A 17,660-nucleotide genomic window follows, 5' to 3' on the forward strand; every position below is an offset into this window, starting at 1 on the left:
TTAGTCAATGCCTCAAACAATGACTATAATTATAATGTCTTAACTGCAGTGACAGCTTATTAAAAACATTTGCAAAGAAACTTAAAGAAAAAGGGCACATTTGCTGGCTTCTCCAGCAGCAATGACAAAAAAATGGAATAAAAAGTACATATTTCAGTGTCAGAATCCACAGCTGCACTTACACAGGCCCAGTGATATTATGAAGCCATACATCATTCCAACAGCTTAAACCTGGCAAACATGTTCTTACAGTAAAATTAAAAAATGCACAATAAACCTATTTATGAAGGTTTTTTACAAACAAATCAGAAGTGTTCAGCCAGAGTTTTTAGCCTCACAAAAGTCAATTGACATATAACTAGTGAGCTTCTCCATGGAATATACGAACCAGTGTCTCTAGTTAACTAATTAAAATTTGTGACAGTTTTTTTGTGATAGGTGAACAGCACCAAGTTCCCTGGTGTACAATTTCAAAGTGCTACTCAAAACTGCCAGGGTGAGGCAGAACTTTGTTTTCCAGTAGGATAGATTTTATCTTCAGACCTAAAATCCCAACTAACATCTGTAAAAATAGCAGAAGGGTAACATTCAGATGTAAAACTAAAGGCAATACCTAAATTGTCCTTGGTTTTGCTTGTTGGTTTGCAGTAGATTACCAGRTCAGATAATTCAATAGCAATTAATTGGTTCTTTTCCCAGTATTTCCTCCTGTTTTCCTGGAAAACAGCAAAGTTTTAGATTACAGACACACTGTTATGGCACAGTAACTCCAGGTGCACTCTACTGAGTGCYTTCTTTGGGGCCCAGATCTGATACTTTACACACTTCCACAGATGTAATGCACTTGCAGACCCCACTTAGAGAACAGGCAATAACCAGATGGTGAGGTTTAGTTGAGGATGTACTTTTATGGGTTTTTTGCTGGGGAAAAAGGTGTTGTTTAGGGTCTTTTTAGGGTTTCAGTTCTTCCCTGATCAGTTCTCCTCAGAATCCTAGCAATATTTTTTTTTCTTTTAATGTGGCTCTACTCAACCCAATTTTAGTTAGACTCTTAACCCTTTACCTCATAGAAATGCAAATGTATGCAGAAAAAATGCAAAGGGTAGTGAAGTGTCTCTGTATCTATTTATAATACTTGGCAAAACTGAAGTCTTGTTACTAACTCCCAAACAGTGAAATTCAAACCCTCTGAGCACCATTCTTATGTCGATTCTATTTGTGCACCAAACCCATCATGTTCTGTATGGAAAATCATGTGCAATCTTGCTGAAATCCCCAGTACTAAACCCACTCTCTCTGCTTCCACGTTTGCAAGCACCTGCTCGTGGAAGCTGAGCAATGTTCCCTGCCAGCAGAGATTGGGAACTGCTGAAAGCAGCAAGACGTGTCCTGAGARGAGACATTTGGGCTGGAGGCTTTTCAGGCATAAGAATCAGCTACAGAATAAAACATGTTAGCAGAGTCCCACACTGAACACTGATTAGCTTTGGCACAAGAGATCATGAAGCAGCAGCAACCAGGAAGCCTTCCAAAAGAATTCCCTCAACAAGACAAACATAAAAGGAATGAAAACCAGAACTAGGAAGCCACGGGTTTCCTGAATATATCTGTGAACCAGAGATTATACACTGATGTCTGAGGAAAACAAAGAGGAATATGGTGTTTAGAATTGGAAATAACCTTGGGAAAAAGCTGTACAAACCTCATTTGTTTAGTGATCCACCACAGTTCCCAGATATTGCTCAACAGTAACCAGAGCTCCTAGCAGCAAAAGATCACTTTTGGGTGCCATGGGCTCACCTCTAGACAGAACCCTCTAGTGATAACCAAGCAGAAGATCAAGGAACAGTCCCTCCTGGGAGCATGGCAAGTGTCAGTGTTGAGCAGAGATTACAAGATACATGAAGCTTAGTTTTATTTTTTGCGTGTAACAGACATTGCCCAAAACCAAACTCATTTCAAAATCCCCCTGTATCATATTGGAGCACAGCCTTAACTCACTGTGCTTTTTCCTTCCCTGAAATTCAGCCTGTTCACTGTGCTGGCAGCAAGGGCCTTTCCTCATCTTCATCCCCTCCCCATGCAGCAGCCAGTCTATCATGTGAACTTTGTAGAGGCCACGCTGTGAGAAAAGCCTCCCAACTGACAGAAATGAGTTTTAAAGCATCTTTGAACACAGACTGTTTAATACTTCCCCAACTGTACAGAGAGAAAAAGCTGCCAGGCTCCTGAAGAGCCATTGTTGTAACATAAAAAACATTCAATTTAGAGACACTTCTTTTAGGTCATGCTTCTCTTTTTCTCATTTTTATTTCTAAATTAAAGCCTGGCACCAGAACTGTATCTCTCCTCCCACAGCAATAGGTCAACAGCTCCTGTTGGTTCTCCCATTGCTGTATTTACAGTCCTCTGCTCAAGACATCAACTTGTCTGCTATAAATAGGATTAGGACGACCCTCAGAGCATTACCACTCCGTGTGACAGATAAACAGCATGAGCCAACATGATACTGAAACACATTTTCAATCAGCCATATCACCCACTTAACAATAAAAGGTGAATAAAAGCAATAAAAAAATAAGAGTATACTTAAGCACAGCCAAAGTAAGGAGTTTTTGCTCAAGTCAGAGACTTCTTAAATACCAGAACAGATTACAGGGAGGTAAATTACTACATCAGAACAGGACAAGAAAGTCCTGAAGAATGTTYTGAAGTGGCAGTAGAGGGACACAGAAGCTAAACTTAGGCAGAATCCTTGAACCTTTAGGCAACTATTAGGAAATACTATTACTAAAGAACTGGGAAATCCAAAATGTGGTTATTAGTTACAAATAAAGTATTAGCCAAACAATTATCTATCAGTGCCACTGCATTCACTGGAAAAGAGAGCTAYCAAAGAGGATTAAAAAGAGTTTAGGGAAAGGCAGCTCAGATGTGACACATGCTCACTTGTGGATTCACAGCTCTGAAAAGAACAGTCTGATATCTGAGTTTCTGCTGCTTAACATTGGGATGAACCAGTGTAACCAGATGTAAAATTGTAATGGCATCCACTTTGCCCTACAAAGCACACTTCACTCAGGGGCAGGGTGCAACACAGACAGTACTCTGCTGGAAAACTCCTGTTAACATCAATTTACATAATATGCTGATTCACCTACCATTCCCCAAAGAGGTTATGGAACAAGATTCACAGCATCAATAAAATGAACAGACAACAGCAMTATGCAAGAAGGTGAAAGACCATGTGTTAGCAACGTTTAGCAATGTAGGGCAGCTAAAGACAAAAGCTATTTTAAATTTATAGCAGTACATTATTAAAAAAAAAGAACAGATAATTTTGTAGCAATACCTCTTCTGCTGTTTTCCAAGTGATCTCACGGATACTTTGGTACCATTCAAAGAGTTCTTCTACTTTATCAGTTGCAAACTCAACACATGGATCTTCTGGATTCTTAGGCTCCAGAATGAAGACAAAAGGCTTTTTGTGTTTCCCTTGTGGCATTTTCACTGTTAGGTAACACCATAGCAAGAAATTCATACTGAAGTCCAACAGTTATTTTTCTAAGCTGTCATTTTTGATTTATTGCAGCAGTTAATATTATGAGGTTTCAACATATTAATTGTGCTGGCTGTATTAATACAAGTAGGCGTTTGAGGGGTTTGATTTGTTTTTTTTTTAATCTCTCCTGCTAGACATAAAAGAGTCTACTCAACACAGAAAGGTCAAKAATCCATATGCAAGCAACAGAAAATACATACCAACATTGTAGGTATTGAGCACCAGGATGCCATGACACAGAGAGCCCAGTGGGTTGTCCTCAATGATCTGAAAAACATGAGTTAAATCTGACCCTAAATCTCTTGAATGAACATGCACAGGACAATAACAAATAATAAATTCAAACCAATAAATCTGATCTCAGCTTTACTGAAAGCATGCCCAAAGTTTAAAAGCCTGATTTCATATCAAAACACATGAGAATCTCTTCARTGAGAGCAGTCAAAACAAGACTAATTTGTTGCTTCTGTCCTGACACAACTGTTCAGTTTTCAAGTCTGCTTAAGGTTACAATAACCAGGGGGGAGGAAATGTAATACTTGTGGTTTTCTCCAAAGACTTCTGGAAAATCATTGGAAGTGCTTCAGAACAGCAAAAGAATTCAATGCTTTGTYTTTAAAATTCAAAAATGTCAAAACTTATTACTGTGGAGTTCTGTATTCCTTTGTTCAAGAGCTCCTTGTCCAAGACACAAGATCAGATTTTTAGATTCTTTTGGCAAGAGAATCTGGCAAACCTGGCAAACAGGATTGGGTTAGTTATGCATAAAAACTTGATAATGGAGAGTAAAATGACTAGTAAGGTGCRTTTGGACATATAATTTTCTTAATTGTAAATATTAATACAGTGATTATACAGGAAAACTAGTTAAGTTTCAGGCATGTCATTGTTTTGCCAGACTATCTGAAAAATCTAAAATGGCATGATTTTTATTAGCAGGAAATAAAAAGAATCTCCTAAAACCCCACCAATGCAGCTATCACAGAAACACAGAACATCCTGAGATGGAAGAGACCCATACAGATCAATGTCTTTAAATAGTTTCCTGTGAGGGATGTCCTGACAGAACTATTCAGCAGCAGAGAACATTGAAGAATGCATTCATCCCTCTATTCTGTGCTCTCTCAAACACAGCACACAGAGTTGTGAGTGTATAAACCAGACTTCCACCAGGCAGCCAAGGAAATGTAGCAGACAAACTGTAACCCTCACCTGATTTTCAAGCTCAGCAGAGTTATTGGATGACAGGTCTTCAACATAATTAGATGGAAAATAATGTTGGACTTTCTCTCCATAATCTCCCTTCCACCTGAATTTAAACAGAAACATAGAGAGAATGGAAAAAAAAATAGTTAAAGAGCTTCAACAGGCCATTAATGAAGCAATAATCCCCAAGAAATTGGTCATTAATACCACATACTAGATTGTCTAGCTGGCTACCACCAAAATATAAATGATGAAGTAGCTAAAAGCTCTAACAAAATGATCATTAACTGTAGTAACAGATGATTTCAGAGGGATTACAGTTACTGTAAACTGCAATTAATGACTTAAGAGGCCTTTTCCCCCTCCAGTACTAAAAGTACTATTATGTGGTTGATTACCCTGTAGAAACTACAGGGAAACATTAGATTCCCAAGCTTTCCAAGCAATTTACAAGCCAGCTGAAAAAGAAAACCTGTTATGAAAGGAGACTGTACAGAGAACTAAAAAAGGTGGGTTTGATTCCTGAGAAATGCTTAGCAGAGCAAGGACAGAAGCAGAGCAATGACTRCAATGGTAAGAGATGCATGACTTCCCAGAACACACAAATGTTCAGGAAGGATGGATGTAGAACGGGAAAAATATGGAATATACCAGGCTATGGAGGTTCAGAAGGCTGAGGTTATTGCTGTGGGATAGAAAAATGAAAAAGACATGAAAGAAGAATTGAAGGTGAGGGAGTTTGTGTTTGGGATTTTCTTTAATACACTGGCATTAAGATTTATAAGGCCACAGTTAATAAGCAGCAATCAGACACCAGGCAGTTTTTAAAAACTACTACTCAAAGCTCATTTTTAACTCCCTCTACTAAGTCACCAGAAGTTCTCCCATGAGGAATCTTTGTCCTTACCAGCCTCCAGTTTCCTTTGTGACATTATGAATTAAAGCTCCTCGAGAGAAGCTCAATTCATCACTCATTTTGGCTCTGTAGTCATACAAGGCTTTCACTGTTCTCTGAGGCTTTAAGAGAAACAGAGCAAAGAGGTCATCTGGGGGGACAGGTCATAAAATAATCAATAATGCAATCTTAAAAAAAAAATAGGGAGCATTGGATTATTTTTTGGTTTTGTTATGAAGCTTAGAAAACAAAATACTGAAGTTCCAGAGTGACATCTATTGGTGGAATCAAGTGATGCTACTCTGTTATTCTTCAAGTACCTGCTTGGAAAAAAAAATCTTTTTTGGGTGCTGAACATAATTATGGTAAAAAACATAAAACCAAAAATTTTTTAAAAATCGCAAAGTGAAATATAAATCCTCTATTTTTATTACATATATTCATAAACATTTGCTGTTTTCAGGCTTAGGTGCCTACAAAACCTCCACTTCAAAACCACATCAGCTATCCTGCTGGTCACATTTCCTGTAGGAAGACATGCAGTTTTAGCAGGATGAGCTAAACCTTTATCTTGAATTTACTACTACCCAAATGCTTCAGCAGCAACGCAAATTCACGGGCCAAAACAACTAAAAAGAGCTACAGTCACAAAATTTACAAGCAGGTGATTTTCATGAGAATTTACAAGCAGACAGGCACTAGCAGGAATTACAGATAAGTAATGTTTGCTGTGACCCTTGTTTTTAAAACAGTATTTCTGCCTTAAAAAATAAAAACTCTAATAACTCATGAATAGACCAAAGGCACCAAATTTTTATAGAAAGCATAGGAAGAAACTCTGCACTTACTTGTGCATGCAGAACATGTTTGCTAATGGAATGGGTGTGTGCAGACACCCACAGGCACAGAAATTTTACTGTTATACTTTTTTTTCCACGAARATATGGCCTTGTCAATTTGAACCCTCTCACAGGTATTTAATTTGTGGGTACACCAACCCAAATCACCTCCACAGAATCAATAGCAAAAAGTGCCCAAAATCCCAGTCTGAATGAATCACTACAGGATTTGCACACAAGAAAATGTGTGGGTACAAATTTTAAAGAGAGGCTAGAAAAGAGGCACACCCTTTAAATTTCTGCTGTCCAGCCCCCCACAGACCTAGGAGCCTAATGCTTTCAAGCCTTCTTTTTCTTACTGCTAACAGGAAACCAACAAATCTAATTTTCAGAAGTCTATAGTAAGTGTGAATATCTCYCTTTAAGCATACCACTGTGGGGGTGATTTCACTGGGTTCCACATACATCTTGACTTCATAGAGGGAATTAATATCTTTTTCCTAAAAACAAGAAAGAAAAAATGATCAAGTTTCAGGAATCAACGATTATAAAATACTTATTGTTTATAGAATATTCATTTCTGAAACCACCTTTTTGACAGCACATGGACCAACAGAAGAGGAGGGAAGTCAGACAGCTCTGTTTTGTTCACTTCTGTAGTTGAACACAGCTGAATATAAGTTTGTTATTTACTCTGCCTCTGCCTCAGTTTAATGAACAGCAAAACCCAATGAAAAAGCCATAYCTTACAAAGGTATCTCTTAATCAGTTAAAAGGCTTTTTGATTGTGAGTRCTCTTCCATGTGCAGAAAAAAAATACCTACRCTTATGATTTCTGTGTTACAGTACTTTAGTATCAGTAKCGGCRTCACTATTAGATAAAAACTCTAGAACAATATACAGAGTCATATTTTTYATTTTATTCTTTCTTTGTGATTCAATTTGAAAACAGTCCTAGGATACAGAACCTTTGCTATAGGCAACATTATAAAAAATTCCTGAGATCTAAAATCTTTTTAGTCCCTTTTAGTCTCCCCAGAAGAAACAAAATCCCGAGGTTTGATTTCTTGAGACATGCCAGACATAGTTTCCTGCAGTTTCTAACAGACAYACACTTGAAAAGAGAAGACAGCACCTCAGGCTTTCCAAAGCAAAGCTCCCTCAAAATGAAACACATCCATCCAGAAAGTTAATCTTTATCCTCAGCTAATTATCCAGGCTCCTGTTTAGTCAACGGCTAGAGACAAGTCTCTTGGGGAGATTTCCTCATGCTTATCTCARAGAGTGAGGCTTCAGAGGTACCTTTTACCACAGAAAGCAGTAGGACACCATCCCTGAAATGTCCACTGCTCGTCCAGAGTGAGAGGCACAGCAGAGTATTTCTTATTTTCTGAAGCAATTGGCATCTGCATGATCATTTTCAGATCCCTGCTCACATCAGCAGGAAAGACAGGGCCAACTGTAGACAAGGCTGTTATCAAAAACTCATTTAATAGGGCAACGACCCCCAGTACACAGTGGGGCTTCTCTAATCAAATCACGGGGAAGGCAAGAGCTGGTCTGTAATCAAAGACGAATCTTTCCTTCACAACTTCGTGAGAGAAGTCAGTATAACCATCTCAATTTCACAGAAAACAACCTATTCAATTTGCCCCAGAGCTGCTCTAGCAGAAGCAGAGCCCAGCCCAGCCCCCCAGTCCATCCCAGTACCGTGCTGTAGCGCTCCAGCAGCTCCTCGGTCACGGGGTAGCGCAGCTTCATCTTCCTGTAGAGCGGGTGCTTCTCGTAGTACGTCACCAGCTCCACCAGGCTCTCAAAGTAGGCCGAGGTTCCCAGCACAAAGTGCCTCCCCTCCTGCTGGATTCGGAAGTGCTTCACCTTCCCCTCTGCCCTGCAGAACAAGAGCACAGCTCTGAAAGGTGTCAGTGCTCACAGGAGAGCAGCAGGGCTCTGAACAGRAGCAAAGCTGCTTTGTGCACCTAAATCATGGAAAATAACTGCTTCCTCTAACAAAGCCTCTTTTATTCAATTATTATCATTATTATAATCATTTTGATAGCTACAGAAGCCAGTTTTTAATGAAAAAAAAACTCTTGTGCTTGAACACAAGATTTTTGTTTGAATTGATAACAGTAAAACAACATTGACAACCATACCACCCAAAAAGACCACTACATCCTTTTCAAGCTGCTGAAGTTTTRGTACTTCTTGTTTCCCCCACTGTGAAATGGTTTTACTGAGATTCTGCAGCTCCAATTACTTCAATATTCACCTTGGTAAGAGCAGAAAACATCAACCCAAAGTACCCAGGAGACTGGGGAATTTTGGACATCTTCAATACACAATAAGGCATGTAAGTAAGCAATTTTATATGTTGCTAAATTATGCATTTTCAGAGAAACACAATTTGATCTGAAGGTGGAATGRAGAACACCACAATTCTATATATTTCATTAATGTTTTTCAAGAGCCACAGAACTATCCAAAATGATTTTCCCTGATGAGAAGAGCTAACAATTTCATTTTGACATTTCAGTTATATGACAGGTCAGGATTTCTAGGCAATAAARACACTGAAACACTGCTGAACCTGCACCAAAGCAAACTTCAAAACAATACCCTTTAGCAAAGAGTGTCAGTGGATGAAAGAAGGGCCATCCATAGTTCTGTGTGGGGGGAAAAAGGGACAGCTGGAGCTCAATCTATTAAACAATAAAGGTTTAGGCAAGTCACAAACTAACTCTTGAACACATTCTCATACATGGACCTCCTGCACAAATCAACCATGCTAATAACTCAAAGTTTGAAAGCCAGAATAGCATAACTCTAAAAAGATCATGATTTTTTAAATAAGAAAARCCAGAATACTGTTGGCTGCTAGGTAAGGAGTCATATCTTGTTACCTGAAGGTCATGGCAAAGGAATCAGGTTCATCTCTYTTTCTAATGAGAAAGGCTCCATCTCGAGGAATTCGCATGAGCATATCTTCTGCCTCACCCCGACTCAAGTTGTCATAGTACCAACTGCAACATCAAAAACCAGAATGGGCAAAGCATTGCAAGGCTTGTCAAATGTCATTTACAGAGAATAAAAGATAGCATTATTAACAACAGAGTTTCAAACACTGTAAGAAAAATTATGCATTAGATTTTCCCCATCTTGGCACTTATGACAGCAGTTTATTACAAAACATTGTAAGACAGCAGTTTATTTTGGATGAAAGCATCAAGAATATATCAGAACACCTCGTCTGTCTGAAATAATAAAACATAAATCTGCATTTGTTCCTGAAACAAAGGCACTGCATCCTGCTTTTAGTGTGCCATTCAGTTTTCAGTATTTATTCCATTTTGACAAAGTACATTTAGGATAAAGCCTAAACACAGACAAAAGAAAGACACCAGGCATYTGAATTTTTATTCAGAGCTGGATTTTATCTTTCGCTGTAGGAATGGACCTATTGTGCCTTCAGTGAAGCTGAGGCCATTACACTGGCAGTGTTAACTCCAGYTTATGCAGAAAGATAGGAAAGTCTAACCCTTAAATTCTCCTTCCCCTCTCACTGGCTTCCAAAGTTATCTATGGGTGGTCAGTKACTCCCAAATGCCAGGGGGGCAAAAAAAAAAAGAAAGAAGTTTAAAGTCACAGATTAGCATTTTACATGGAAAGGAGATTTACTTTTACCCACTGCAGAGGAAACAGAGCAAGGGGCAGCAATTACAGTATTCTGCCAAAAAACAAGAGCATGCTCTGCCCACGATCTATGGCAGGCAAACACCAGCTGGAAAAAAACACCGTGCTTAATTTCTATCTCACAGGGTGAAGTCAGCCTAACCAGCTCTGACAGGGGTGAGGCAGGGGGCGGGATTAGGCAAAGGGAGCTGTTTGGCCTCACTGCCAGAATAACAGAGTTTCCTRCTGGCACAGACCATGACCCATTAGTTGCCAAATCACTGCCAACTACTAAAGATCTAACCCAGCCCACTGGGTGTTGTAAAACACCGAGCAGACAAAGGAGGAATTGGCACATATCCACAGCATTACAGTTCCCACTGATTTTCCCRGTTGCTGCTAGGAAATTGCTTTCCCAGTGACCACTTTTGTTGTACCAGGTTCTCACAGAGTCAACATTCTCACTCAGCWTCTTTCCGGGATGCCTATTCCCCCAACTTCCACAGACAAGCAACACTGAAGCACTCTCCTGAATCCAGGGGATTTTCTATGCAGAAATCCAAGCAAAGGCCACTGACATGACAGCAGTGTTTGCCTTCTGCTGTACGTACTCTTTGGTCTCGTGAGGGCTGGGGTTTGGCACGGCGTCGGTCAGGCGCAGCTCAAATTCCGCACAGCGCAGGTAGGCCTCCTTGTAGTGTTGGATGAGATCATAGATGCTGTCAAAGGTCAGGATGTCTGTCAGGTAATATTTCACAGCGTCCCCATCGCTGGTGGAACGGATCCGGCAGTGCTGGACTCTGCCTGACCTCCTGAAGGAGTGGAGGGAAATATGGGGTTTATAACAGATTTTCTTCTTTCGAAGCATTTCCCCACCCATTCCTGGTCAAGTATTTGGGGAGCTTGTGAAGAGACAAGAAATCTGTGTCATCCAGTAAAACAGCCACAATAACAAGCAACAGAAATTCTGACAAGGGAGGTTACAGGACCAAAAATAATACTTTTCAGCCAACAATAGTTTAAAATATTCTGCAAAATTTGCTCTGATAGCTCTCTGGGTCAGATATCTCACACTATTCCTCACAATGTCCCAACCAGAAAAAACAAAGAAAAAAACAAACCCAGACGGTCAAAAAAAAAAAAAAAAAAAAAAACCACCACAACCAAACCAAAGCATGCAACCAAAAAACAGTCAAAAAAACAAAACAAAACCAAAAACAAAATCAACCAACCAATCCAGCAAAACACCACACGAAAAACCCAACCAAAAAACCTAGCAAGAAAACCTTAAGTTTTTCATTATTTTCCTTCTGGAGAATCCTTCCACTGAAAAGATCAATCTCTGCTAACAAAGGTTAACTCATGAGACTACCTTTTCAGTGTAGAAACCAGCAATTTTYCCCTGAATTAAAAGATCTAATTGTGGCCCACTCATTGAGGAAATAACAAACCCTATATCCCGCCAGAACACAAGAAAAGTTGAGGGGGAAGAATCAAACTGGTCATTCCTCCCCTGACAACCCTGCCAAAATGCACTACACTATACTGAAGTTTAATTTAGGAAGTAGTCTTTCACAATCCCATCAATAACATTCTCGTGTTATTCCTATTTCTTCTCAGCTATAAATGTATAAACACATATTTGAAAAAAACACACATTTTTGTGCAATGCCATAAAACAAACAAATCCCCCATCAAATGTTTATGACAATGACCATACCAGAATGACAARGTGTAATCATCAGGGAAAGCTTCACTTTCCCTAACCAGGAATGTCCCATCCTTGCCACCCATTTCAGCACAATATTCTTGCAGCAGTTTCTCAGCAGTTGTTCTCCCTCCTTTCATTTTCCCGTGGAACCATTTCTCTTTYAAGTGCAGTTCAGTGCGTTTCACCTCCTAGACCAGAAAATGAGAATTTTTTATAGCACATTTCTAATTTTATGATTTTGAAACCAAGTACTTGTTACYGGTGATATAACAATCTGCTGTTCCAAGATTTGAGCTTGCACTAAGCCTGAACTCTCCAGCCAATCATCTTTAAAGTTACCCTGCTTTACCACCCACAACAGCAAAGTAACAAGTTAGTAATACAATCAAYATTTGTTCATTCTGCTGAGTTTGAGAATAACAGTAATATTTAAAAGACTTAATGCACATCCAAATAAGCATGTAAGTAATGAAATTATATTTCATTTTCTTTGTACTCCTCTTTACAAGTCCTCCATTAACCAAGGGAAGAAATKATTTTATTAAAAATAAGGTTAGCTAGAGCTGACCCTGGCAAAGACCCTTTTTTAGTTATTTTATCTCCACAYTTGTTATCTGATACAGAACCTTTACAATTTCATCAGCATAAAAAATACACATCTATAGACATTGAAATAGTCTGAAATAATAAAAAGAATATGCTTAAACAGTGAAATACAGCCATCACCTTCGATGAATCTTCATCAGCATTCTGTTCTATATCATCACTGAATGAAAGCTTTTCATCAGCAATAGCACAGTAGTGCCGAGTCCATTTCTGAAAGTTGGGAGATAATAAAATCATTAGCAGAGGCAAACTCACGAACCACAATCTCAAAACAGGGTGTAACAATAAACAAAATACCTTCTTCCCCCCATCCACACCTTTTCAACTGACAATATTACTTACACAAAGACTAAGAAAATTTATGTAAATTTTCAGTATTACAGAGCTGAGTAGCAAACTGTAGCAGAYGTCATAGAAATAATACCTGTTCTATTGTGTCCCACATGTAAAGTTCYCCTTGTTGCTTTTTTTCTTCTTTCTTTTCTTCCAAGTTCACATCAATGTCTCCCTTTGGCCCCAGTTTTTTGTGCTTAAAAACAAAAACATTCATACACTCAGAGAAATCAGACATAAAAATTGGTCATAATGTTTCAGCACACTCAGTATTGCTGGAAGTATCTCCCTCCATTGCACAGCCACCTTCTCTCATTGTCATAACAGCAGCTGTTCCACAAGGAATAACAGGGCTGGAACTTCCTTCTTTAAAATTTAGATACATAACAAAGGTTGGAAAAAATTAATAGAGGTATCATTGAAGCAGTGAAGAAACAAGTAATTTGATAAGATCTCATCATTCTTTAGAGAACAGAAAACATGAAGTGACAAATAGCAAGAAATAAGGATAAACAAGAAACCTTCTGCAAGAAACAGGACATGAGGAACGAAAATCAAAACAAATGGAAAGATGAGGAATTAAAATGAACGGGGAATTCATTCTTTTACAAGAATGGGGAATTCATTCTTTTACAAGAAAAATGAGTACAAGGGAAATATTTTATGAAAAAAAAGGGGTCAAGTTCTACTTTCTTGAGAGTGTTCACAAAAAAGTGTCTCAAGGGGCCACAAGCAATATCAATTACTTTATTGCAGTTAATGATGGGATTAATCATCTCATATCAGACCTCAACCACATTCAGYTCTGCACAGCCTGCTCTTGGCAGATTTCAATTGGACARACCTATCTGGAAAATCTCCCAGGCYAGTRAAGTAGGTGTTGCCTCTGACTGTTTACTGACAACATTTTCCAAAGAAAAGCCAAACAACACAACCAGCTCACTGGCAGGTGCTGATATATTTAAAGACTCTTCAGTTCTCTATTAGGCAGCACAGTGATGTGGATGTTCTCTTGTGCACACTCATGACAGTCTGTAATTCCCTTTAAATCAGATCTGTCAYGTTATTAATCATGTGCCTATGAAAGTCCCCTCTGTGCTCCACAAGGAAACAGAGACAGTCTGGAGAGAACAAGAAAAATCCCAAAAACGAAAGACAGAACTTTTGCACCTTGTAGTGGGAYTCTGTTATTTCCAATCTTACATTAAGGGCCGGATTCTTATACCTATCTACCCTTACTTCTTCCATTCAGATGTTTAATACATAGGAAGCAATACTGTTACAAGAGTAAGAAAACAGAAGCATAGACAAAAGTGATTATTATTTTACCAAAGAGATCATGAGCAGCCCTGAGATTCTTTACCAAATTTTGCCTTTTGGAAAGTTCTGAAGTTTCAATCTGAGAAATCTTTTGATTATGCTGTTGTTGCTCAACAGAGCTGATGAAACACCTGCACTGCCCACAAGGTATGACACCAACAGGGACTGCCTGCTCAGAGCAGTGCCTTGGTGTTTCAYAAGTGGCTCACTAAAATTCATCTTTAAATCACACTCAGTTAGCAAACWCTCATCAATTTGTGAAATCCTGACAACTTCCGTGTGCAGCCACAAGAGCTTTGAGTTTCACTTGAATGAAAGGCAGTCTTTGAAAAAAAGATAGTAATACTGATCTATCTCTTTATTCAAAAACATATTTCTATCATTTTTAAGCAGGCCATATGGTGTAAAATGTCTATGATGAACATCTGCAGCAGTGAAATCTTGTTGAAATTTAGCAGTGATATTTCAGGAGCTGGAAGACCTTTTGAAAAGAGCTGGCATTTCATCTGGCACTTGAACCGCCAACACTTACGGCACAGAAAACCAAGAGCAAGCACACTGTACAYTASTGCAAAATGTAACCAGTAAACACTTCAAACAAGGGGTTTCTTGAATCTAATCTGYGAAGTCAGAAACAGTATTTCTGGCTCCTGCTCTTGTTCTCCTATTTTATCTCCCAGCACACAAAGCAAGCCTACCTTGATGATGATCTTTTCTTTCAGCTGGGTTGGTGATGGGAGCTGATCTGCACTGGCTTCAACAGGCTTCATTAAAAGCTGATCCCCAAACACCTCCTTGAACACTTTGGCCATGTGTCGCTGCTGCTCCACACTGCAGTGCTCTTCAATTGACAGAATGACTGGGTATCTTTGGTGGAAAAAAACCAAGGTGAATGAAGACAAACTCTTTTTGCTACAGCTGGCAAGGCAAGGAAAACAACATCCTCCCTCAGCCCTCAGATGAGAGGAAATATTTGAAGGAAATAAGACAAAARGAAGATATAGACACAATAAATAATAATAGATGTGCAGTCACAGAGTCACCAAGATCAAAAGGTGCCTGTGAAGGCCCGTCTAACCCAAACCCCTTCTTTGGGAAGGCCCAGTTCCTAAGTTAGATCAAGTAGCAAAGATTTGAACATCTGCAAAGACAAAGATTCCCTCCAAGCTGTTTGGGCACAGTTACACTGCTAAAGTACCATTATGTGAAAATTTGTTTCTCCTCTCYTCAAAATCATGTCTGTTTTTCTTCACATTTAGTCTGAGAAGAGYGTGAAATCATAATACATCTCATATAATCGTTGTCACTAACACAGTGTTCCCATGCTGACATTGATCCACATGGGAAAATATTGCCTCTCTGTGTCCAAGTGATAACACAGAAAAACAGGACACTGACAACTTTATTTCTTTCCCAGTTATGGGCAGTATTTTTCATGTTAAGGACATCTCAGCACAAGTTATGCAGATTTAAACCAGTTCAGGAGAAATGCTATCAGTTCTAGATCTTCTCAGCTAAGACTTCCCCTACCCCACAAACAACACCTGACAGACAGAGTATCTGTAAATTGTACTATTTTATTAATTTTTAAGATTTAAGACATACTATTAAGCATTTGAAGTTTCACTTTCATCTTAATAAAAGAAGATCCAAAGAAGGAGCTGGAAACCACTTGAGAACACCCAGTATCTTCCTTAGCAACAAAGGGTTATGCACTGGGACTTTTCCTCAAAACTGCATGTATTAAAAACCCATATGTGGCAATAATGAAGACTACTGGAATCCATTATTGTATTGTTGATTACTTTTTGCTGTAGTTTACAGAGAAATGAAATTCAGAAAGGTCTGAGCATATGAAAACAGGCTGAAGGAAAATTAACCAAAGCTTACTCAGATGTAACAAAGGCATGGTCTTTGATTGCCTGCACTACGTCATCAAATTTGATCTTTGTTGTCCGTGTCCATCCATGGTAAATGATGGGCTTCCCATCAGGACCATCCCAGCAATCCACTAGGAAAACAAGCAGCAGAAAAAATAAAAGACCAAGTAGCTCCTTAAATGAATCTGGTAAAAAGAATACATCCAAAGCTCCAGTGTTCTGTATACTGATACATGAACTTCAATATTCTAATAAAATAGTCTATCAGATGAATTTGTATCTCTCACAGAGTAAATTGAGTTTACTTAAGTAAGAGCAAGACAAATAAAATACATTATAAAATCTTTCCAAWGCATTAATATGTGAGAATCTGGAAATAAGAGATTCAGGCAACTGTAGTGRCAATCTACAAGTTTACAGCAATTTTTGCAGGGATCAACAAGTCACAAGTTGATAGCTTTTGTTGATTTTAACCCTGATTTATCTAATTTGAGATAAGCTTTGCATTAGTTAGATAAACAACACGAAATTAAAGTGAAAATTCTCAACAAAGAGCATAAGCACAAAGCTGAAGACATACACAAAGGAGAACAAATGCACCAAGGCATCAACTGATTTACAAGTTAAACAGGATGACAAAAGGCACCACATCATAAAAATCTCTGTGCCTTAGGCTTGTCTATATTACAATAAGGTAAATAAATTATCTGTACACGAGCACTCCAGCTTAAACCCTAAGCTTTCATATAGATTCAVGATTGAATTTTTGGTGTAAATTGACAGGAGATTTAGGAAGACTTTCTTGAAACTGCTTGGGAACAAGAACCAGAGGAAGTGAGGGCATTGGTGAGACATAAGAAAAACCGTTTAAGGAATCAGTATTTTTTTATATGACTAATTTCAAAGTCAGAAAACAAACAGTTCTTGATTTCAGTTCTTTTTTCTTTCTCCGTGAACAAGGGAAACTACTTGAACAACATGTTACAAAGCACTCCACAAGCTCTTTACTCACACTCTATACATCGACATCCCATTCTGAGGCACCTGATGTAAGCTTCTGTGGAGGATTCACTGCGAAGCTGGTCTCCTGTCAGGTATCTAAGGAGTAAAAGGAAATGTAAAAGACAGAAAGTCAATTTCAACCAGTTCTCACTCACTCACTGGGTGGCATTTGGTCAATGGGACTTTTAGTAACTTACGTGTTATGAGAGGAAGAAATCCAGTAGTGGGACAAAGGATTATTCATGTCCTGCACATCTATTGAATCATATTTTTCATCCCAAATACTGTTTTCTTTTGCAAAAAGGTAAGCKAGGAACTACAACACAAAGAGAGACTGAATTTAAACATTTTAACCATTCAATAAAAGAAACCCAGCAATGCAGCAAGAGGGCCCTGCCACCCAGTGAAAATTCTGTGAAAGTAAAGAAGTGTATTGTACTATTAAAGTACCATTATCTCACCTCGTCAACAAAGAGGAAAGGCTCAGCAGTTTCTCTCATAGTGTCGTCAATAAACTTTGTCATTCGTTCTCGGACTTTACTGAGATCCTGTGCCCAAGATTCCTTCAGATAATTACAATACCATAGAAAAAAAACCCTTTAGAAGTGGTGTTATTCAATACAAAATTCAAACA

At 38.7% G+C, this 17,660-nt stretch overlaps 1 protein-coding gene across 1 annotated transcript in view; it reads right to left on the reverse strand.

The window, feature by feature from the left end:
* The window catches only part of PLCG2 (phospholipase C gamma 2), a 55,523-nt gene that overhangs the window by 11,680 nt on the left and 26,183 nt on the right, over nucleotides 1–17,660 (reverse strand). The window contains exons 10-26 of the mRNA XM_057372520.1: nucleotides 17,488–17,589; nucleotides 17,224–17,342; nucleotides 17,037–17,122; nucleotides 16,035–16,155; nucleotides 14,843–15,011; nucleotides 12,916–13,020; nucleotides 12,612–12,701; nucleotides 11,895–12,073; nucleotides 10,786–10,986; nucleotides 9,406–9,525; nucleotides 8,213–8,393; nucleotides 6,934–7,002; nucleotides 5,676–5,785; nucleotides 4,775–4,871; nucleotides 3,763–3,829; nucleotides 3,353–3,510; nucleotides 614–716 (exon numbers count right to left, since the gene is read on the reverse strand). Of these exons, the coding sequence (XP_057228503.1) occupies nucleotides 614–716; nucleotides 3,353–3,510; nucleotides 3,763–3,829; nucleotides 4,775–4,871; nucleotides 5,676–5,785; nucleotides 6,934–7,002; nucleotides 8,213–8,393; nucleotides 9,406–9,525; nucleotides 10,786–10,986; nucleotides 11,895–12,073; nucleotides 12,612–12,701; nucleotides 12,916–13,020; nucleotides 14,843–15,011; nucleotides 16,035–16,155; nucleotides 17,037–17,122; nucleotides 17,224–17,342; nucleotides 17,488–17,589 (2,077 nt within the window). The remainder of the gene's footprint in view (nucleotides 1–613; nucleotides 717–3,352; nucleotides 3,511–3,762; nucleotides 3,830–4,774; nucleotides 4,872–5,675; nucleotides 5,786–6,933; nucleotides 7,003–8,212; nucleotides 8,394–9,405; nucleotides 9,526–10,785; nucleotides 10,987–11,894; nucleotides 12,074–12,611; nucleotides 12,702–12,915; nucleotides 13,021–14,842; nucleotides 15,012–16,034; nucleotides 16,156–17,036; nucleotides 17,123–17,223; nucleotides 17,343–17,487; nucleotides 17,590–17,660) is intronic.

Source organism: Malurus melanocephalus, unplaced genomic scaffold (assembly GCF_030028575.1).
Source record: "Malurus melanocephalus ecotype Western Australia unplaced genomic scaffold, MMel_1.1 scaffold_173, whole genome shotgun sequence".
Lineage (NCBI taxonomy): Eukaryota > Metazoa > Chordata > Aves > Passeriformes > Maluridae > Malurus > Malurus melanocephalus.